Source organism: Octopus sinensis, linkage group LG11 (genome assembly GCF_006345805.1).
Source record: "Octopus sinensis linkage group LG11, ASM634580v1, whole genome shotgun sequence".
NCBI classification, from domain to species: Eukaryota; Metazoa; Mollusca; class Cephalopoda; order Octopoda; family Octopodidae; genus Octopus; species Octopus sinensis.
In genome coordinates, this window is record NC_043007.1 from 28,838,715 (window position 1) to 28,858,099 (window position 19,385).

At 39.0% G+C, this 19,385-nt stretch overlaps 1 protein-coding gene across 3 annotated transcripts in view; it reads right to left on the bottom strand.

The window, feature by feature from the left end:
- Positions 1 to 19,385, bottom strand: part of LOC115217301 (lipoxygenase homology domain-containing protein 1-like) — a 308,929-nt gene that overhangs the window by 67,846 nt on the left and 221,698 nt on the right. For 2 of the 3 annotated variants that reach the window (XM_036507273.1, XM_036507275.1), the window contains 4 exons: positions 14,822 to 15,069; positions 9,917 to 10,055; positions 3,503 to 3,657; positions 1,353 to 1,510 (listed from right to left, as the gene is read on the bottom strand). In XM_036507273.1, the coding sequence (XP_036363166.1) occupies positions 1,353 to 1,510; positions 3,503 to 3,657; positions 9,917 to 10,055; positions 14,822 to 15,069 (700 nt within the window). Of the gene's footprint in view, positions 1 to 1,352; positions 1,511 to 3,502; positions 3,658 to 9,916; positions 10,056 to 14,821; positions 15,070 to 19,385 lie in introns of those variants that run through there. The other variant, XM_036507276.1, reaches the window with a different exon arrangement.

Here is a 19,385-nt window from a genome sequence, read left to right on the forward strand (position 1 = left end):
AGAAAGAAATGACAGAAAAATTTAAGGTGGAGTACTTACGCAGACTGAGACTGATCCTTAAGTCAAAATTAAACAGAAAGAATAAGATCAAAGCTATCAACACCTGGGTGGTTTCACTCCTTAGATATGGAGCAGGGGTAATCGCTTGGACAGTAGACAAACTAAACAGCTTAGACAGACAGACAAGGAAGTTGCTGACTAGATATGGGTCACTCCACCCAAAAAGTGACACAGGCAGACTGTATGTACCAAGAAAAAGAAGGGGAAGAGGACTTATTGGATGCGAACACAGCATTAGAGCAGAAGAAAACAACATAGCATGGTATGTAAAAAAATGCCACAGAACCACTATTATTAGAAGTAGGAAGGTCAGACCTGTGTCGGATGAAAGATTGCAAAGATAAAGCACTGTACAAGCAATTGAAAGCGAATGAAACTGAAAATAGGTGGTTAAAGAAAAGAATGTATGGTCAATTTCATAAGGATGTTGAAGATAAGACAGGCAGAGAAAAAAAGATGGCTGTGGATGACTAAAAGTGCTGCCCAAGAGCAAGCACTAAGAACAAACTACATAAAATACAGAATTGACAACACATCAGAAAGTGATAAGTGTAGAATCTGTGGACAAAATGGTAAAACCGTATGGTATATTACCAGCCAAAGTACGCCACTAGTATGTCAGGTTAGCTTGGGAAGTTAAGCAGTTGTGGCCGATGAAAAAGGTAGCAGTAGTACCAATGATTGTCGGAGCCCTGGGAGCAGTGAGCAAAAATCTCGAGAAGTATGTGGAACAAATAGGGGCTTCAATAAGGGTGGAGCACTAGCAGAAAACAGCACTGCTTGGAACTGCTCAAATACTCCGGAAGGTGCTCGAAAAATAAGAGGTGTTACCTTACTTCACTGGTAGTGAACAGCTGACACCGTAGTATATCTCCAGCATTAGAAGCTGTGCAAAGGCAATAATAATAATAATAATAATAATAATGTAGTTAAATTATGCTTTCAATTTTGTCCTGTAGTTAAGCTTGTTTAGTTGTTGAGGTAAAGTGAAAAATAATAGATAACAACTCTCAAGGTAGATGAGGGGATGAGTGAATAACAAAGACCATAGCTTTCAGAGATTTTCTCTTTAAAAACTGCTCATTAAACACTACCTAGGTGGACTTTAATATCATCTGAAAGATCAAATAAAATACAATTTCAAGAAGAATTACTGAGTTCATGGGTTTCTATAAATGTCCAAACATCTAACACTTTTTGAAATAATTAAGAAGTTTCCACAGGCATTGTGAGATAAAAACAAAAATAAATACAAACCATGAACATAAAAAGACAATATTTATCGGACATACCTATTGCAGTGGAACAAATAAAGTTTACTGGGATCGTTCTTCACTCTAATTTCAACTTTCTCCAAGAACCATCCACTTCCGGGATTACTGGCATCATGTCCAATATGTATTTTCGTTAATTCTTTCAAGTCAACAGCTTCAATTAAGAATTCATCCACCTGAAATTACCTTCATAAATTATTGTTTCTGAACAAATTTTCTTTATTTGCAATATTTATTTATTTTGTGTGTGTGTGTGTGTGTGTTGACAACTGGAAACAAAGGTACGGAATATGATAGTAGAGATTGCTAATATTTTTATTTTAGTCAAGTCAGTGTGCTGCCACCCTGGAAACTGACTTGATTTATATATATATGTGTGTGTATGTATATGTATATTCTACTGTACTGTTCCCTGATGTTAAGATCAACAGGAAAAGTATTGCATCTGGTGAGAGATAAATATTATACATCATCATCATCATCATTTGACGTCCATTGTTGGCACGGGTCCGACATATATATATATATATATATATATATGCCACTTAAAAAGCACCCATGTAATAAATGCACCTGTGCAGGTAGCATATAAAAATCACTCAGCACATTCTGTTAAGTGGTTGGCATTAGGAAGGGCATCCAACTGGAGTCTGGACAGCTCTCTGCTAGCCAGCTCCATGTGAAACCCTCCAACTCATGCCAGCATGGAAAGCGAATGTTAAGCTACGAGGATGATGATGATGATGATGATGATGATGATATATATACACAAACACACTTGTAAAAAGCATCCAGTCATAGAAACCATGCCAAGGTAGACAACTGGAGCTTAGCACTGCTCTCTGGCTTTCCACTTCCTGTCAAGCCATCCCAACTCATGCCAGCATAGAAAATGAATGTTAAATGATGATCATCTCTGTCTGTCTGTCTGTCTCTCTCACACATACATTTCTTAATTACAGACAAAAGGAAGATTATTTAACACATGAAGTAGAGTTAATAATTATAATGAAATAACCAACAATTCCGTTCCGTGCTACTCAGAGCTTTTCACCATTTATGCTCTTTCAGGCAATATCAAAACTGAATTTACATGGCCTGAGAACCATAGTGTGGTACAAAGCAGTGTTCTACCCTACTGTTTGTCACCAGTATAACAGGTAACTTTTATGAGGTGTTACATTTTTAGCACTTTACAGCTTCTATAAAAAGTGTGTGTGTGTGTGGGGGGGGGTACTGTCAGTGACTCCCTTGTTGAAAACTTGGAGGATTTTCAAAAATTTAGGGTGGTGAGCAAAGTTTTTTAGGAGCAATAACCTTCAGTAGCAGCAGAGGAACACAATCTTTGAGCTCCTGTTCATGGATTGTAGTAGACGTTTCAGGGTGTGGAATTTTTCATTAAGCATAATTTGCAGGTCCTAGTTTCCTTAGTGTGTAGGTGTATTTTATCTACAATGCTCCAAGTTACAGAAAATTTTCAATTATGTTATCCCTTAATATCAAAATGTATTGGGACAAATGATTCTGAACACTTTCTATCTCTCAATCTGAATGAATCTATTGAAGGTTGTATCTGATCTTGAAGGTATTTGTGGGAGTCCTTTATATTTCCTCCTGCAGGTGTTATACTGGTTCTAAATGGCATTGATTTAGAGAAGCAAGACATCTAAAGTGGGCATTTTAGAAGGTTTCTATAGTTACAAGCTGCATATTAAAATAGGAGTTGGTTGGATGTATGTCATAGATTGTTGTGTAAGATCAGAGTAGTGATGCTGACCAGCCTAGAAATTATTGTGATATCTATGTTTGATATCTTACTTGAGGCTGGTATTTGCCAGCTATGTTGGTGCTACTAACATGTTGTACAGTGAGTTTACCCAAAGTTATTTTTCTCATCCTTTTTCTGCTGTTGTGTGGGAAGTATTCCTTGTATACAAGTATCATGTTGAAGACACCTTATGTTATAAAAGGAAATGGAGTGTACTAAAATTCCCCAACAGCAGCAGTGATAGAAAGAAGAAGAAGAAGAAGAGAAGAAGAAGAAGAAGAAGAAGAAGAAGAAGAAGAAGAAGAAGAACAACAACAACAACAACAACCACCACCATCACGATCAACAACAACAACGAATATCTGAAACATCACAAACATTATACACAAAGCAGATATACCTGTCCTCTTTCAAATTTAGTCTGGTTGCTCCTAGATTCTTCCAAGTATCGTTGTCCAGTGTCTCCAAGTTTTCCAAAGATGTTCACAAATACATTGGCATCGGTTCCTGCTTCAGCTACATCACCTGTATACACCACTACGATGTAGTGAACAACTGAAATATAGAGATGATGCTATGATGATGTTTTGAGAATGAGAAAGAGGTAGGGAGAAAGGTAGTATTATCAATTCAGTCTGCCTTAGTATATGACTGGTACCTTCTGTTGTAGAGTATGGATGCTTTTGTTCAGCTTCCTTGTGTTTTACATAATATAATATATACAGTTTAACATGTCACGCTAAGTTGGAGATAATTGTCCATGACGGAAACTAACAGATGCCCATAGTGTGCATGGATATATATATATATAATATATATATATATATATATATATATATTATCATCATCATTTAATTTTTGTTGTCCATGCTGGCACGGGTTGGATAGTTTGACTGGGCTGGCATGCTGGAAGGCTGTGCCAGGCTCCATTCTGACTTGGCATGATCTTCTACAGCTGCATGCCCTTCCTAACGCCAACCACTCCAAGAGTGTAATGGGTGTTTTTACATGCCATTGGTACTGGTGCCATTTGTGTGGCACCGGCATCTGCGATGACTGCGAATTTACCTAGGTGACCAAGCCAGTAGCAGGGGAGGGTGCTCTGAAAGTGTAAATGCAAGAATAAGAATAGCCTGGGCAAAGTTCAGAGAGCTCTTACCTCTGCTAGTGACAAAGGGCCTCTCGCTCACAGTGAAAGGCAGACTGTATGATGCATGTGTACGAACAGCCATGCTACATGGGCTGTGACTGCTGAGGACATGCGTAGGCTTGCAAGGAATAAAGCCAGTATGTTCCGATGGATGTGTAATGTCATTGTGCAGACATGACAGAGTGTAAGTACTTTGAGAGAAAACTTGGGCATATGAAGCATCATATGTGGTGAGAATGGATGAGGACAGCTGTGTGAAAAAGTGCTACACCCTAGCTGTTGAGGGAACATGTGGAAGAGGTAGACCCAGGAAGACCTGGGATGAGGTGGTGAAGCATGACCTTCGAACATTAGGCCTCACCGAGGCAATGACTAGTGACTAGGATCTTTGGAAATATGCTGTGCTTGAGAAGACCTGGTAAGCCAAGTGAGACCATAACCCCGTGGGCAATGCCAGGGGTGTAACCAGCCCACTTATGTGTACCTTTCTTTCATTGGACACTAAACTCTGCTTGCGAAGACCTGTTGAGGCAAGTGAAATCAAAATCAAATTCGATGACTGGCATCCATGCCAATGAAGCGCTAAGAGCACCATCCGAGCGTGATCGTTACCAAAGCTGCAAACTGGCTTCCATGCCGGTAGCATATCAAAAGCACCATTCGAGTGTGAACATTACCAGCGTCGCCTAACTGGCACTTGTGCCAGTGGCACGTGAAAAAACATTCGAGTGAGGTCGTTGCCAACGTCGCTGGACTGGCTCCTGTGCAGGTGGCACATAAAAAACACCATTTGAGCGTGGCCATTGCCAGTACCGCCTGATTGGCCCTCGTGCCGGTGGCATGTAAAAGAACCCACTACACTCTCGGAGTGGTTGGTGTTAGGAAGGGCATCCAGCTGTAGAAACACAGTCAGATCAGATTGGAGCCTGGTGCAGCCATCTGGTTCACCAGTCCTCAATCAAATCATCCAACCCATGCTAGCATGGAAAGCGGACGTTAAACAATGATGATGATGAGATATATATACAACTTAATTTGTACTCCTATGCTAAATAACTGACCAATTATATTGTAGAGATAAAAATAGCACAATTTAACTAAAAAAAAAAAAAGCAATGAAAATACCTAATTGGGAGAGAAGCATTGATAGGTGTTCTCTAGTCTCATATGTAAAGTAGTTGTCTGTGAAGCAACTGATATCTAGTTCAAGTCCCACAACAGAACCCATTTGTTTTTCTGTCTGAAATTAGGGCTAATATCAATTTACAATGCTAGCAAGTTATTCATCCACAATAATAATAATAATAATAATAATAATAATAATAATAATAATAATAAAAATGATGATGATGATGATTTAGGCACAAGGCCAGCACTTTTGAAGGAAGAGGTTAGAGTTAGTTGATACCATCAACCCTACTATTTAACTGGTGTTTAGCAGCAATCTGTCCGTCTTTATGTTCTGAGTTCAAATTCTGCTGAGATTGACTTTGTCTTTCATCCTTATGGGGTCAAAAAAAGTAAGTACCAGCTGAACACTTGGGCTCATTGTAATTGACTTAGCCCCTCCCTCAAATCTGCTGGCTTTGTGTCAAAATTTGAATGCATTATTATTTTTAAAATGGCAAGCTGGCAGAGTTGCTAGTGTTGGAAAACTACCTTGTAGTATTTACTCCAGGTCTACATTTTGAGTTTAAATCCCACTGGGCTCAGCTTCATCTTCCATTCTTTTGAGATCGACAAAATAAAGTACCAATCATGTACTGAGGTCAAATACAATCAGTTAATCCTTCACCCCAAATCCCTAGCTTTGTGCCTAATTTAAAACCATTATTCTTATTATTTATCATCCAATCCATTCCAGGATAAACTTGGTAAATATTTGAAGAGTAATAAATCTCAAATATCATTAATATACTGAAAACATATTTCTGTAGATATCTTTTGGTTTCTCAGCTGTAAAAACAACAAAGCTATTAGCAGCAGCAGCAGTATTTTATGAAGAGAAGTTGCTGTTATCTCAACAGGATAACTAGTAATGTCTGTTTGAAATAAAACTCAATTGAAAATATTCTGCTCATTCCTGTCATTTTCAAAGAAAATATTGCAACAAGATTTTAAGATTTGCATCTTAGTAAAATCCATAATTTCCTCCCTGTTTGACTAAGATTTGAATCTATCAAACCCATCTTTGTTATCATTCTACATTTATCTGTCTGCTATGCTGGCATCAGTTTGGATGTCAGCACCTTACCATTTGTTTCAGTTCTTTGTCATCATTTCAGACACACAATAACACCAGAAACCATTAGCTTTTGTTCTAAACCACATCACGTGTTTATTGGAATGTTCTCCATGGCCCAACTCCCTCTCCATTACCAACCATTTTTTACCATCTTGCAGACGATACTGATGCAATGCGTTATGATACTGACAGTAAAAAGTTTGTTCTTCCCTTGCGAGTCCCATCTTTTCTGGTGAAATATATTTATTAAGAAAGTGACACAAAAAAAAAAAAAAAAAAAAAGAAAAGAGACAACGCAGGAGGCACAAGTTTTAACAAATGTTGTATTGATTTGATTCTTGATCAGAAGCAAAAATAGGGAAGGAAAAATAAAAGAAGAGAATTCATTGTCATGATGATGAGAGTGAATAAGAGAAAGTTGTTGGAAGAAAGAAAGTGAAGGAGTTAGTGGCAGGTGGGAATGTGGTTCTATGAAGGGACATTAAGAACGGAGGAGGAGGCATGTATAAGATGGTATCAGTGTTTAGAGATGGGCATCAGGTGAGGTGTGTGTGATGGTGGTATGGAGCACATGTGGTTTCTTGGATGTGTGGAGGTGTGCATATATGGCAGTGTAATGGTGTGGGAGAGTGGGGATGTGAAAGGATGGTCTGCAGGTGTAATAATATTGTATGCGAGAGGAAGGTGTGGAGGGAAGGAGGAGGTGGTAGGTGCAAGTGTGAGGTGAAAGGAAAGATAAAAGGAACATAGTATTTAAGAAAAAACACTGATGTGATACTGTCTAAATAGTAAAAATCATAATAAATGGCAAAATAATAATACAGGTGAAAAGTGTGTGGAGGTTATATAACATGTACACAGGTATATATATGTGTGTGTGTGTGTGTGTTTGTAGAAAATAAAACTTGGTTGTTTGTATGATATTTAGTTGTATTATCTTATTTATATTTTGTTAACACAATGTGATTATTAGTTACCTAATGTAAATTACATGAGACTAATTGTCAAATCACCAGAGATGTGTATATACAGAACATTATTGAATTGTAGAAATGTCAGCAGGATAAATCACTGCGGAGATGCAGTTAACTCAGAGAGGCAGACTGTGTTAGTTGTATAGATTTTATACGAGAAGGGGGAAATTCACATGAAAAAATAAGGAAAAGACAGAGAAGAGATTAAACATTGCCAGAGAAATGTTTGATAGAAATAATAGACCACTTTCTAATTAATGGCTCTCTTGGGTCATTTTATCAAAGATTCTAAACAGCAATAAAGACAAGTGACCCTTCTCTCTCTTTTTTTCCACTCTGCCTTTCTTTTTCATTTCTCTCCCTCTTCCTTTTTTTAAACTCTATCCTTGTTCCCTGCTCCTTTTGTTTTCTATCTCTCTGGCTTTTGATCTTTATTTTCCTCTGAACATACTTATAAAAAATTTTGCCATGTGTCCCACTTGAAGCATTTTAACTAAATTGTTCTCCCGAAGGATTGTTGGTATACAGCATCCAATTGCACAAGGAACAGCCGCTGCCAAGGACACAAATAACCACAACATGTGTAGGGAACAAATGACATAAACTTGTGTTTATCTTACATTTGCTCTGAATATCATAAACAGAAACACTGCTGAGTACAGAAGTAACCAAACCACTTTACTGGAAGCAGACTGATATTCTATGTAGAGCTCTAACTCAACAGTCACAGCTATGCATCCAACTGGACACACAAGAGATGCATGTGTGTGTGTGTGTGTAAATTCCTGTTACTTAATGGTAGTTAAAACAATGGCAATGAGTAAAAGAAAACAAACTAAATTTCGTTTTTGGATTTGATTTGCAAGATTCTTTATATGAGTTCGTGTGTTGAAGCATATTCTGTTGTGTCTGGGGAGTCATTTTCTTTTTGTGCCTTATAATTTAACTCATTCACTGGTAAAATTTCCACATTCCTTATTTTTATTTTCCTAAAATTTTCGTTGTGCCTTGCAACCTTTTCAATAGTCAAGACTATTGAAAAGGTTGCAAGCAAGCTTTTGCCCTTTTGCACGACTTGTGATTTTCATCCATGCTGAGCTTGCCTTGGGACACCTGTGTTACCCTTTGACAGACATACCGCCCCAGTCAAACTCCGCAACCGACACTGTTCTCAACTATTGAAAAGGTTGCAAGACGCAACGCAAATTGTAGGAAAATAAAAATAAGAAATAAGTGGAAATTTTACCAGTGGGCATGTTAAATTATAAGGCACAAAAAGAAAATGATTCTTCCCAGACCAAACAAACTAAAATCAGCCCCTTCCTTAGACTAATGTGTATTTTTTGTAATATCAGTGTGCCGTTATCTTTGAGACACTGACAGAATTTACCATTTCAATTAACTGCAACGATGTGTTGCACAAGAGTAGGTGCTATGTGTGCACTCCACATATCTACTGATATAAACGTATCAGATGTTTGGATTTTTCAAAGATGAAACAACTTGTTTTGTCTGGTTCCTCTCTCTTTCCCTCTTGCTCGTAGTTATTTCAGGTAATCCATTGTATCCATTGTAGAGAGCACCATTTGAGTATGGTCAATGCCACCTGATTGGCTCCCGTGCTGGTGGCACGTAAAAAGCAGCATTCGAGCGTGGTTGATGCCAGTGCTGCCTGACTGGCCCCCATGCCAGTGGCATGTAAAAAGCGCCCACTACACTGTCAGAGTGACTGGCATTAGGAAGGGCATCTGGCTGTAGAAATTTTGCCAGATCAGATTGGGACCTGGTGCAGCTTCTTGGCTTGCCAGTCCTTAGTCAAACTGTCCAACTCATGCCAGCATGGAAAGCGGACATTAAGCAATGATGATGATGATGATATATAAATTACCTAAAGTATATTTTAATATTACTAAGGTGATAAAGGCAATGAGCTGCAAGGCAGGATGCTTCGTGGCATGTTGTGTCTTTATGTTCTGAGTTCAAATTCAACCAAGGTTGACTTTGTCTTTCATCCTTTTGGGGTCAATAAAATAAGTACCAGTTGAATACTGGGGTCAACTGAATTGACTTGGCCCCTTTCCCAAAACTGCTGGCCTTGTACCAAAATTTGAAGCCAAGATTATAATTTTGTGTTTAGTTTTTCATGCAAGTATGAGTTGAATTGTCGATTGTGATGCTTTCAGTTAAATCTTATTTGAAGATACTGCCCTCATAGATGTGAAGGGGAAGAACCATGCCTCGCTTAAATTTGGCATAGTTTCTTTGTTGGATATCTTATATTTTATAACATAATAAGTTATAATTTTTATTTCTGTTCAAATATGATACAATTTTATTATGAAATGTTATTAGCAAACATTGTTATATGTAAGTTTTGGTGGAAAGCTGATGATTATTAAAGGTTTAAGGGGAAAAAAATAAATAAACAAAAGAGGGGGTAATAACCTGATAAAGGGTTCTTAATTTCAGGTCCAGAGGCAGGTAACTCTTGCACAATTTGTCTCTTTCCTTCATCCTGTGTTGACCAACAGCAACTAGCCAGAAATTCATAACGTTTTGAGGTCTTACTATTTTCCATTTCAACCTGAAGGAAAACAAAAATTTTGTGTATACTATAAATGAATGTATATGTGTGTGTGTGTCAGTGTAATTATGTATAGATGTGTACATGTAATTATGTGTGTGTGTGTGTGTGTGCACATGTGCATATAAGTCTGAATTTATAAACAAGAATAGCAAGTACTTAATAGCAATGGTGACGGTGGTAGTGGACGTCAGTATTTGTTGTACGGCTGAGATTATTTGCTGTTGTTTCTCAGAGATTGTTTTCTGATTTTTCACTGAGTTTGCAAGTAAAGACTGTTTTAGAAGAGGGAGAAGGTATAATAACTGTACATAGTCTTTAAAGTGAGAACAGGGTGAAACTATTTGGTCGGATAGTACAAAATACAACTGGCCATAAACTAGTCCTACAATATTTGGGAAGAGGAAAGACAAAGGTTACCATCAAGGACATCAGTGATGTTGATTCATAACTCATGATCATATTTATGGAACAATATGGAAGGGGTGGTGAGTGATACAATCCCAGAGTTGTGTTCTGTAGTGAGTGCTGAGAAGAAAGTCTTAAGAATAATAAACCAGGGCTGAAAATACAGCTGTTACATGTGGTAATAAAAACATTTTAGTGTTTGCTGCCAAAAAAGCTTGAAAGAAGAAAAGTAGCAACAGAGCATGGATAATACCTTGGCATAAAACAGCACTACTCACAACTTTGGAGAGATGTTGGAGAGAATTGTCTTCATTTCCAGGAGTGAGGAGCGAGGAGATCTAGAAATTCCATCTCCAGTCACATCTGTCAGTGGCAACAAAGAAGAGAAGGAAGGGAGAATGTTCCATAGATACAACAAGGAATTTCCTCCCAGCTGTACCGTCTCAGGTTGTCTCTATTTCCAACTCTTTCGATTGGGATAATTGCTCCATTTCTTTGAGTATAGCAGGCCAAGACTGCTATATCAATAATAATTATAATAATAACAGATTCAAATCGACCCCAGTACTCAACTGGTACTTATTTTATCGACCTCAACAGGATAAGAGGCAAAGCTGTCGTCGGCAGGTTTTGAACTCAGGACATAAAGAAGGACAAAATGCCACTAAGCATTCTGCTGGCAGGCCAATGATTCTGCCAGCTCACTGCCTAATAATAATAATGATAAATCAATACCAGCAGATGACAACGAGTCTCTAAAAGAAATGGAGAAACTTTCAAAATACAAAGACCTGGAAATAGAGGTAACTTGGAACAAGCCACATTCTAGGCAAGACACTATCCCTTCAATAGTACAAGCCAAAGAAAGCAATCCACAAACACAAGACAAACTCTGTATAACAAATATCTAATAAAATAAACAACTGGCACACCAGGCACTCTACAGGCCGGATACCCAACAGAAGAACACAACTCGCATTACACACACAACACAAACACTAATACAACAAAACATTGCAGCCATTTAGAACTGATCTTATTCAAGAATTTCAGTCTCAAAATAATTATCACCATTGATAATGCAATATTTTAGTGAAGTTAGACATCATCATCATCATCATCGTCGTTTAACGTCCGTTCTCCATGCTAGCATGGGTTGGACGGTTCGACCGGGGTTCTGGGAAGCCAGAAGGCTGCACCAGGCTCCAGTCTAATTGGCAATGTTTCTACAGCTGGATGCCCTTCCTAACGCCAACCACTCCGTGAGTGTAGTGGGTGCTTTTTACGTGCCACCTGCACAGGTGCCAGGCGGGGCTGGCAACGGCCACGGTCAGATTGGTGTATTTTATGTGCCACCGGCACGGAAGCCAGTCGAGGCGGTGCTGGCATCGGCCACGAGTCGGATAGTGCTTTTTACGTACCACCAGACCAGGGATCCTGGCTGGTTCAATTCGATTTCGATTTCGCTTGCCCCAACATGTCTTCACAAGCAAAGGGGGTTGGCAAGGGTGCCTGTCGTACGGTCGCATTGGAGTATTTTACGTGCCACAGCCACGAGTCGGATAGTGCTTTTTACGTACCACCAGACCAGGGATCCTGGCTGGTTCAATTCGATTTCGATTTCGCTTGCCCCAACATGTCTTCACAAGCAAAGGGGGTTGGCATGGGTGCCTGTCGTACGGTCGCATTGGAGTATTTTACGTGCTACGGCCCCGAGTCGGATAGTGCTTTTTACGTACCACCAGGCCAGGGATCCTGGCTGGTTCAATTCGGTTTCGATTTCGCTTGCCCCAACATGTCTTCGCAAGCATGGGGGGTTGGGATGGGTGTCTGTCGTCGGATGAGGTTCTATATCGACTTCGCTTGCCTCAACCGGTCTTTGTGTCCAAGGGAGGAAAGGTATTCATAAGTGGGCTGGGCTCACTTGTCCTGCCTGGTCTTCTCACGTACAGAATATTTCCAAGGTCTCGGTCTCTGGTCATTTCCTCAGTGAGGCCTAAAGTTCGAAGGTCGTGCTTCACCACCTCGTCCCAGGTTTTCCTGGGTCTACCTCTTCCACGGGTTCCCTCAACTGCTAGGGATTGGCACTTTCTCACACACCTATCTTCATCCATTCTCGCCACATGACCATACCAGCGCAATCGTCTCTCTTGCACACCACAACTGATGCTTCTTAGGTACAACATTTCTCTCAAGGTGCTAACGCTCTGTCGAGTATGTACACTGACATTACACATCCATCGGAGCATACTGGCTTCATTCCTCACGAGCTTACGCATGTCCTCAGCAGTCACAGCCCATGTTTCGCTGCCATGTAGCATGGCTGTTCGTACACACGCATCATACAGTCTGCCTTTTACTCTGAGCGAGAGGCCTTTAGTCACCAGCAGAGGTAAGAGCTCCCTAAACTTTGCCCAGGCTATTCTTATTCTAGCAGTTACACTTTCAGCGCACCCACCCCCACTACTGACTTGGTCACCTAGATAACGGAAGCTATCAACTACTTCTAGTTTTTCCCCCTGGAGAGTGACGGAAGTTGTTTTCTGCAGATTTTCGGAGGTTAATGCTCCCGAGCATCTGCCACATACAAAAACTATCTTCCCAGTTAGCCTACCTTTGACATTGCTGCACCTCTTATGTGTTCATAGCTTACACTGGGTACATCTTATAGAGTTTCTACCTACACCTTTTCTACAGATCGAGCAGGGCCATCTTCCTGAAGATATTTGTGGATTGTCTACCTTTCTACTTATTAGTACTTTGGTTTTAGCTAGGTTGACTCTAAGGCCCCTTGATTCTAAACCCTCCTTCCACACCTGGAACTTCTCCTCCAGTTCTGATAGTGACTCAGCAATAAGAGCAAGGTCGTCAGCGTAGAGGAGCTCCCAGGGACAGCCTGTCTTGAATTCCTCCGTAATTGCCTGGAGTACTATGATAAATAGGAGGGGGCTGAGTACTGAACCCTGGTGGACCCCAACCTCTACTTTGAATTCTTCTGTGTACATCAGTGATGCAAAGTGTTAGGGAGACATCACATTTTATTTAATTAAAACAACATTAGATGACTTCTTTAAGTTCAATAATTCACTAAGCTAATAAGGATTAACTCCAGCATGGCCATATCATAATATTCAAAACCAATACAGGAATACAAACTTTCCCTGCTATCAGGCATAAAACATTATTTTTGTCATTATTTTTATTATTAGGGTCAGATAACAAAAACCCAAAAGTTATTTATTAGCAACTTAGTTTCATGTATTTGGGCCTGTTGAGCCCAGTATATAACTGGTTGTATTGATGTCAATTCATTGCTGAAATTTTCATTGGCCCTGGAAGGTTGAAATGTCAAGTTGCTCTGTATCTCTGTCAAAATGAAATTCTGTTTAGTTTGCTTTTGGGAAATAAACTATATTTATTATTAATAGATGAAAAGAAATTGGGGCAACTGGTTTATTTAAAAACTTTGTGATGTCTAGATGTTTATATTTGAGAGACAAAAATGTTAACATCACTGAATGAATTTTAGACAAAAAAAAAATCACCTCTGTTGTACCAGCTTTCAACACAAAATGGAGAGAGAAAAAGAAGGAAAGGATAAGCTTATATTTTAGAAAATAAAAAAAAATTTTTTTTATTGGAATTCTTGTGGTTTATTCTGAAATTCATTGTTGCACTGTGGCATCATTACCATTTTGGTAAATATTAGAAACAATGCGCAAATGGTGTTTCTGTTCATTTTTCATCTCTTCAGTTGCAGAACTACAGGTATGGCCGCGTACACCCTGGTTCAATCCCAATATAGAGCATTTTGGTTAAGTATCTTTTGCCACAGTCTGAACCTGACACAAGCTTCAGGTGAGAAACTAGCGAAATGAAAACTGTGTAATAAAACTATTATTTCCAACTGACACTAACAGCTTTGTTGACATTGATTATTATTGGACATTTAAAACAGGAAGGGGCAGTGGCCACCATCACTGAATGATTTCCCAGGAGCTAATAATGTGCTTGATCAGGTTATCCTTATTTTCAGTTTAGAATTAAAAGGAATCAAAAAACATTGAAGACCAGCACCAATGCCAAACGCTCTTTCCTCCAGAGTTTTAAATGTTAGTTTGCAGAAAGAGAAAAATCTACAAATGTGAAAAGAAAGAAAAAGATCTTTTTCCTCTCCAGAATGTTGTCTCTCGGGTCTTTTGTCTCTGCCCATGTTTTACCTGTTGTCATCAAACAGCAACTATTCAAAAGTAATACTGTGTCAATCCTTCTGCTGTCTGAGTGCCTGTAATGGTCACTACAGCAGTCTCTCCTTCAAACTATAACAACAGAAAAATAATAAATAAATAAATAAGTACCTTTTCTAAAGGATAACCAGAGAAAGTGCCAGAGTTATCATGCCAAATTCTGATTTTGTAGAGAGTTCCAATGTCTGCTGTGGCTATTTCAAATTTGTAAGTTTGTCCTCCTTTGAAACCTATCTTTCTGTTGGACAAAAGTATTTCATTTGACTTCCCTTTCAAACCATATACAACAACTGAAATAGTAGAATCAGGCCTTGCTCTTGTGCTCTCACTTGTTGACACCCACAAAAACCAACGTTGTTCTGAAATAAAGTTTAAAAATTTACCAAGTTCTTATCAAAATACATGTAAGCTTGAAAACATTAGGGTTTTATAAATAAGCCCAACACATGCAGGTATGGAAAAGTGAATGTTATGAGGATAAGTCAAAAATTATATGCACTCTTGTCTCTGTAATTTATTAGAAAATAAAAACAAGGGTTGAACAATTACATCTTCTTTTTTGACATAGACTCCTTGCTTTTCGATGCACTTCTTCCAGTGGTCCATAAACTTGCTCATCCCATTGGAGAAGAATGTTTCCAGTTGGTCGCACAGGCATTTATGCATCACTTCCTACACTTCTTTGTCTGTAGAAAATTGACAACCTCATAAAGGATGTTTGCAGAATCCAGGGAGATGATAGTCAGAAGGGGCCTGATCTGGACTGTATGTAGGGTTTTCCAGCAAATCAAAAGCCAATTTTTCAATGGTTGTAATGGTTTGGGCAATGGAATGTGGACAGGCATTGTAGCACAACACAAACACTGGAATAGACAATAGACCTTGGTGTTTGGTGTGAACTGCTGGTTTCAGTGGTGTTGGCCAGCATTTCACTGTAGCCTACGCTGGTGACTGGAAACCCCTTTTCCAGGTAATGTCCCAGTATAGGCATTGGTTCTACTTCCTCACTTAGAGACCCAGTAAGAATAACTGCATCATTAGCAAAATCCAGATCAATAATCCCAGTTTTATCGAGTGCTCTGCAATTCAGTTGAGCCACGATTTGTCCAAGTATCCAATCCATGCAGACACTGAACAGAGTGGGAGTCAAAACACAACCCTTAATGGACCCAATATCGAACTAGGGAATAAGTCAGATGTTGATCCCCCCAGTTTCAACTGTGCTCACTGTTCCAGTGCCTACAATAGAGACAGACTAAAGAACACAGGAAGCCAACTAAAGAACACAGGCAGAGGTTTTTGCAAGGGTTACTTGCAGCTTATGGCGACCTCCACAAGGAGTTTGGTTCAGTGGACAGGGATGTGCTCTGGAGGATTCTGGAGCTGCAAGGTATACTTCTCTGACTGATAATAATAATGATAATAATAATAGGTCTCCAAAACTGCTCTAATGGAGACAGCTGGGATTTTGTGATTGTTGGTTGTGTTGAGTGTCTTGCACTGTAAGTTAATATCCCGGTACTAAAACTTATAAGTCATGGACAGAGATCCTGTGAGACCTCTGACAACGGGTTGTTGTCTGCTCTCACAGAATCAACCAGAGCAAGTTCGACTGAGGGCTTTGAGAAGTAAAACAGCAATGATGATGATGATGATGATGACACCAGCAACAATAAGAGTGAGTGTCTGAAATTGGCACAACACGAATATATGTCAATGTGGCAAGAATGATCCATTGGGAGCTCTGTGGAAGTCGTGGCCTACAAAGAGAGCAGAGACATGGTATGAGAAAACCTCAGGAGTCACCAAGAATGAGAATTGCCAAATCCTGTGAGATGCAATAATCCAGTGTGATCGCCTGACCAGATATCGGAAACTGGACATTGTTGTGGTGAATAATAAAGAACATGTATGATAATTGACATAGCATGCCCAGATGACAACAGGATCAACGTGAAAGAAGAAGAAAAAATAAACAACTATGACGATTTGAAATGGGAAATACGATGGTTGTGGTCAATGAAGAGAGTAGATGTGATAGCAATAGTAATTGGTGCACTTGGAAGTATCAGCACTCAACTACCAGCATGGCTGAAAAAGATTGGTGCAAGTGTGAAGGTAGAATATCTACAAAAATCAGCATTGCTTGGAATTGATAAGTTTTCTTTGCAGGGTTCTTGAAGTATGACCAGTAAAAAAGTGTCAACTTGGTCTGCTGGCTGTGGACAGCTGATGCTTTCCATCATACCCAGCAAAATAAACTGAGAGTTTTCATCAAATAATATAATAATAATAATAATAATAATAATAATAATAATAATAAAACTACTGAATAATAATAATAATAATAATAATGATTATTATTATATTATTATTATTATTATTACCATTGTTACATTAATTTAATACTATTGTCAGAATCATTATTTTCCTTTGTAACTCAGGTCTTATTGGAACTCTGGAGTCTTACACGCATAATACACTTGCTATCTGCGATCTATGGTACCATACAATGTTCTTTTTAGCCATTGTTATTATTATTGTTATTACCTGAACTCTGTTGGTTCTCATCACTACATAACTTGAGTCTTTTTTTTTTTTTATCACCATCTAATATTTAATATTTTATTATTGTCTTTCTGTAACAAGTTCCTGTCACCACTGGACTTGTTTGAATGTGCAGATCACTCTTAAAATGTGAGGGGATTGTTTTATTGAGGAGATTGTTTTCCTCAATAAAGAATTCACCCAACATAGTCTAATGAGTTAAATATAATTTGCTCAATTGGATTCTTAATATATGCAATGTTTCAAGTGTCCTGGGTCATCAAAAGTGGAAGAATGTCCCTGGAAGACCTGCTATGAGTGTGTCAGCCCAGGAAATGTGGAGAAAATACATCAGCTTTTGTGCCTGAAGAGCCTCCGAAGACAATCAATGATGTTTTGAAGCATTTGAAAACATTTGGGTGAAAGCAATGGATCTGTCACCGAGCTCTCTTCACTTGTGAGATTCTTGCCAAAAACAACATGGTATCACTTCCACACTCAGCCTATTCACCAGGCTTAGCACCTATGGACTTCCATCTCTTCCCCAAGATGAAAATACAGCTCAAAGGTCACTGTTTTAACACTGTTGTTGAGAGCAAGAGCAAATTACGGAAGGTCCTTAGCTTGCTTATTGCAAAAGACTTCCAGACCAGATTCCAAAAGTGGCAGGAAGGCTGGGACTGGTATATTGCTGTGCAAGGTGACTCTTTCAAAGGAGATGATGTTTAAAACTTAGGTAAAAAGGTTTTTTTGTCTTATGAAACACAACTATCCAGGAAGATTTTGATTCCACCTCATACGTGATGTTGAAATTTTCATCTCCTGAAACTGCAACACTTGGTCACTGACAACATTGCTCCACATCTCTCTCTCTCTCTCTTTCAGTATATATATATATGTATGTATGTATATGGGCCTACACCAGGAGCAGACAAATCATGCGTGTCTGTATGTATGTATAGGTAGACAGATGGATAGATTGATAGCTAAATAGCTTTATTGAAAACAGATGTCTTTTTATTGTTGGTAATTGTTGTTAGAATAAAGGAAAACTCTTCCTACACACACACACATACTGGAGTAGGAGATCTATTTTATTTACTCAATGCTGTTGTTATTCTGTGCCAAAGAAGAAATGCTGGGTGAGGAATATGAGAAGTGTAAGAATGTAAATAATGGTTAAAAGTGCAACGAAAGTGAGAAAAAGAAGTTGAAAGAGTGAGAAAGAGAGTGTAGACGTGTGTGATTAGGGGCAAGTGTGCCAAAGTGTGGTGGTGGTTGAGTGTGAAAACGAAACAGTATGCTCTAGAGAACAACACACACACACAGACAGAGGGAGATTGGTGATAAATGTATGTAAATTAAACGAGAAGTTGAAAAATATTTGTAAAAGAGTTAATGGTATAAATAGTTCTTTGAGTGTGTTACTGGATGGGGTGGTGAGATTAGGGGGCTCATAGCAACACTACCTTTTGGCCCTTAAGTCATACACACACAGCATAGCAAAACATAATAAAAAACCAACAAAAGTAATAGAGATGTTTGTAGTCAGAGGCTCAAGGAATATGGAAAGAATTGAAGATATTTTGCTAGTGTCCTTCTTTAAATACAAGCGAAACACCCAAAAGAAATGGACAAGCAAAGGAAGAGAAAAAAAAGGAGATAAAAAAAGGGAAGCATCAGGGATTGGTTTACATGATTCACACACACATTCATATATATATATGTGTGTGCCCACTATTCCTGGGTTAGGGTTAAGTAGTAGTGGGGCTGGAGTTCTCAGGCATCCCCTCCTCAGGGTCCCTATCAGAAGCAATTGTCATTAGATTTTCTGGCTGGATTCCCAAGCACAACCAACTGAGATGATGGATGTTATCCAACCATCTCAGTTTTGGTCAACCCTGAGGTCTCCTGCCTGAAGCCTTAGCTTGAAGAATCCATCGTGAGATTCCTTCCTGCAACATTCTAATTCCATATCTATAGTATTGGTACCTGTGACCTCTCAAAGCAGACAAGTAGCAGCGCCACCTGGACAGACTCTCTATTCACTGAGCTATGCACCCTGTTGAGTAATGTTACTCCAGAGATCCTTTGGCAGAACCCCAGTTTGGCTACTCATGTTCATGAT